Source organism: Pundamilia nyererei, unplaced genomic scaffold (assembly GCF_000239375.1).
Source record: "Pundamilia nyererei isolate P.nyererei 1_Seehausen unplaced genomic scaffold, PunNye1.0 scaffold00092, whole genome shotgun sequence".
Lineage (NCBI taxonomy): Eukaryota > Metazoa > Chordata > Actinopteri > Cichliformes > Cichlidae > Pundamilia > Pundamilia nyererei.
The window spans coordinates 1,645,248-1,649,191 of NW_005187493.1; the positions used below are offsets into that span (position 1 = coordinate 1,645,248).

General features: G+C 44.3%; 1 protein-coding gene across 2 annotated transcripts in view; it reads left to right on the top strand.

The window, feature by feature from the left end:
• Nucleotides 1-2,416: 2,416 nt before the first annotated feature.
• The window catches only part of LOC102196276 (low-density lipoprotein receptor-related protein 1-like), a 97,097-nt gene continuing 95,569 nt past the window's right edge, over nucleotides 2,417-3,944 (top strand). For both annotated transcript variants that reach the window (XM_005739581.1, XM_005739583.1), the window contains exon 1: nucleotides 2,417-3,065. In XM_005739581.1, coding sequence (XP_005739638.1) covers nucleotides 2,969-3,065 — 97 coding nt within the window. In that variant the 5' untranslated portion in view covers nucleotides 2,417-2,968. The remainder of the gene's footprint in view (nucleotides 3,066-3,944) is intronic.

The following is a 3,944-nucleotide window of genomic DNA, read 5'->3' on the forward strand; positions in this document are numbered from 1 at the left end:
TTTTTTTTTCCACTGACACAAAAGACCTTTTGTTCTTTGGCTTTAGATAATCTTGCACTGTAGACCCTCTAGGTGTCAGTGCTGCACAGCATTTCACAGATAGATTCTAGAGGTCACTTGATATTGTTGCTCTAAACTGGTGCACACACACTGGGGATGCGTAAGTAAAAGCCAGATTCATTTGTGCTGTCAGGAGCATGCACAACCTATAAAAACATAGTTATTATTAAGGCTCAGTCTAAAGACTCCACACCTGGTCTTGTGTTTCTTCCAGTTCTGCATGATTGTGCCACTTTTTTTGTAAATGAATTTCACACTGAAGTTGGGATTAAATTAAATATGTAAAAAGTCACAGAATTTAAAAACAAAATACAGTCACAACAAACATAATCAGAGTTAACGAGAATAAAACTTTGACTCATCAGATATCAGCGTCAGTAGGACTGTGACCACGAATGACTTGTTTTAATAAAGAGGAAGTAAACCATTACAAAGTCTGCTCTCTGCTGAGCCACAAATGTTGAAATGATTCACTGCTTAAGTCTAAATTAATCTAAGCCATCTATAATTTACCTTATACAGTCACACTGCCATTTATTGTATGTAGTCTTTCTGTGTATTCATCAGATGTTATCATCGACGATTATATAAACCAGGTAATCTAATTCCAAACCTTTAGTTTAGGCTTTTTCTCTGGCATTATAGTCCCAGCTCCCCGGAGTGCTCTTCAGTAAAAGAAAATATGTGTTTCAGGGTGTTGTTTTTGTTAAATGATCCAAGTAAACCTATTGCCTAACATGTTCAAGTAAGCAGTTTGTACTTGATGAATGTAAAGCGATGGTAATGATCCAAAATACCATCAGTTCTCCGAACATTTCTCGATGTGCTGGAGTATCAGTGGAGAAAGCAGCAGCCTCAAAATAGACAGGATGAGCTTCTCCATATCTTGAAAACATTAAATTAAGACAAAGCCAAGGAAACCCTCGTGTCCGCCGCCTGGCTGTCGTTTTGGATAGAGGTTCTTGTAGGCTGGTTTAGCATCCCAACAACATCAGCTGTCATCATTCAGGGTAAAAAAAAAAAATCCCCACACATTTTTGTTGCTTAGGCTGCTGCCCCCGCGACCCGGCCTCGGATAAAGCGGAAGAAGATGGATGGATGGATTTTTTGATGTACAGATGGGTGTTTCCCTCCATACTAGGCAGTTCACAGCTTACAAAACCGTTAGTGTGTCAGCTTTGTCTACGATTGGTTACTTTTTGGTTACCTTTTTTAAATAGTAAAATGGTTGCTGTGGTAATTATGCCTCTGCACACTATTTTCTAACACATTACGTGACTTTCTCCTCATTATCACAGTAAGAAGCTTTTTCATGGGTACTGTTGAACCCTGTTGAAGGCAGAAAGCAAGCATCAGATACCAGTCATGGCCACACACATCACTAAAAAGTATGGCTCTGATTCTTGAGTAAAGCATTCTTCCACTAAAACGTCATTCCATTTCAAGGATCATGTCCTTCAAAGTCGTGATTTCAAGACTATGTGCATCATAATAGGTTTATGGGGTCATGTGGGGTCTTCTTCAAATGTCGTTAAACTTAGTTCTGTGAAGGCTGCATCCAGAAGGTAGCTGGCTTGGGGGTCTGAAAATCTGCAAGTCATTGGGTCCTATCAAGATGCAAATTGTTTGCTGTGCTTAGCAAATTTATTAGACCACCAGTCATAAAAATATGAAAGCACAAATATTAGAAATCTGTCAGAAACTTGTTTAAAACTAAAGATTAGGTTGGTTTTTATTGGGCAAATAGCAAACTGACTTAATGTTGTTAATCAACATAACATTCAAACGCCAAAACTACATATCCTGTTCAGTGATGAATTTGGCATCTTAAATGAAATAATACTATTCTGCTTTTCATCTTTTTTGTAAAACAGTACATTTGAATTTTGGTGGATAACGACAATAATTAAAGTTTAGCATTAAAAATGTCATTTTGAATTAAGGAGCCTACATGCTGGTGGATTGAGCATTACAGAAACATAAAAATTATTTAGGTAATTAGCAGTACTGACAAATTTAGGGCAGCCGTGGCATAAAGCTTCAACTGGGTGGCTTGTTCAATACATTTGTTAAGGATTGACCGCAACTTCCAATATTATTGCGAAAATTCAGATCAAATCAACGTGAAATCCCGATGAAGTTGCAAAGTACTTGAAAATAACGACAATAGTGGAACGATCGGGTGTTTTTATGTCACAATCTAAATGTCAAATCCGTTTAATAAGGTGGACTGAGAATCCCTACCGTGGTAGCAACTGCAGTTTGCGAGTTTACATGAGTGAGCCTAATTTGAAGGAGGTGAATGGTGGTGGTGGGGGTGTCGGGTGGTGCTGGAGGGAGAGGGGAGGGCCAGCTGAGCCCCCTGATGTTGCGACGTCACTCAGACCGCTGACTGACTGGGCTCCGGGCTTCAGGCTCAATCTGTGGCCAGCAGCAGCAGCAGAGGTGGCGGGGAGGAGAGGAACATTTGATCCACTTCTTATTCCCCCCCTGTGACTTCTTCTCCATCGGGGCAGGGAGAACAAAAGGCGGACAGCTGCATGATTACAGGCACCAGCGAGCTCCTTCATCTCGCCTACAAGCCGGGCTAGCTTGATGCTCAATTCAGCCTGCTAGCCTTTGTGGCAGGGCTCTCCATGCATCCGAGGACCCCTTAGGCAACCCGGGCTGGGAGAAAGCCTCGGCTTTTTGCCTGGACAAGTCTGGAAGACTTACTCTCCGAGTGTGGGCAGACAGCAAGCAGCAGCCCTGTCAGCACTCACTGCGCACCCAGACAGCGGATTTCCAGCAAGGAGCATCCCCGCCGGGGCACACGGTTACACGTCGTCGCCTGTCTGCTCTGCAACCTCCAGCTTTTGACAGGAGCAAGAAGCGATTGATGAGTAATATTCTTCCAAGATAGGCTACAATGTTGCGCATCGCGGCCAACATGCTGGCAACAGGATTGCTTTTCTTGGGATTCATACACAATTTGGAAGTAATCGCTCCAGCCAGGGCCATTGATGGTAAGCAGAGCTGATTGAATGTTACCCAGAGTGTTGTGCCAATTGCTCAAAAGATCTATAGCCGTTAGGTGATGTGTGCACAGTGATTAGTGCGGGATTTATTTTGCTCTGTGCCTGCGTTGCAATGAGAGTACACTGCACCCGGTGGAAGGGGGGAATGCCTGCCCCCACTGAGCGGAGCAACGTGGAGGGGATGAAACCTAGGCGAGACAATTAAAGCGGTCTTTTGTTACTGTGTCCCGGTGAAGCGTGTGAATGTTGCAATGTCACAGCACCCCACCTCCAAACCCTCCATCAGCACCCCGCCACCCTTCACTTGATTCAGGCGCTCGCATCCCAGCATAGGCCCCGATAACAGCTCAAAGCTCATGTTTACGTGTCGATACCTTCATTAGAAAAATGTGTCGACCTGCAGTCTGAGGCGTTTTTTTTAAGCTATGATAGTACCACGTCTCATTAAAAAAGAAGAGAGCTGTGAGCACCTCTGCCGAGCTGTAATCGAGCCTATCTGATGTGTCTCGACTTCAGTCAGTTCACGTTCAACAGTTTCCCCCGAGAGCGCTGATGCGATGACAGCAGCCGAGCTACCCCTCAGTCAAACCGCACTGCCACACTTTTGTCCCATCCGTGGCTGGATCGTGCTTTATTAAGAGCAGAGGACCCGTTCGTGTCCATCACTGCACACTTGGTTTTTTTCTGCATCTTTAAGCTCCGAGGATGTGCTGCCATCAACAGGCATGCGTAACGCTGTGCACTGTTGCTGTGTGTCGGTGCCATTATTCAGTTTGTTGCGTATCTGTGCCCCCGAAATGCCGACAGTCATATTGTGATCTGCAGGTAGACAGTGAGCAGCTCTAAACGCCTCTGCTGCACCCCCCC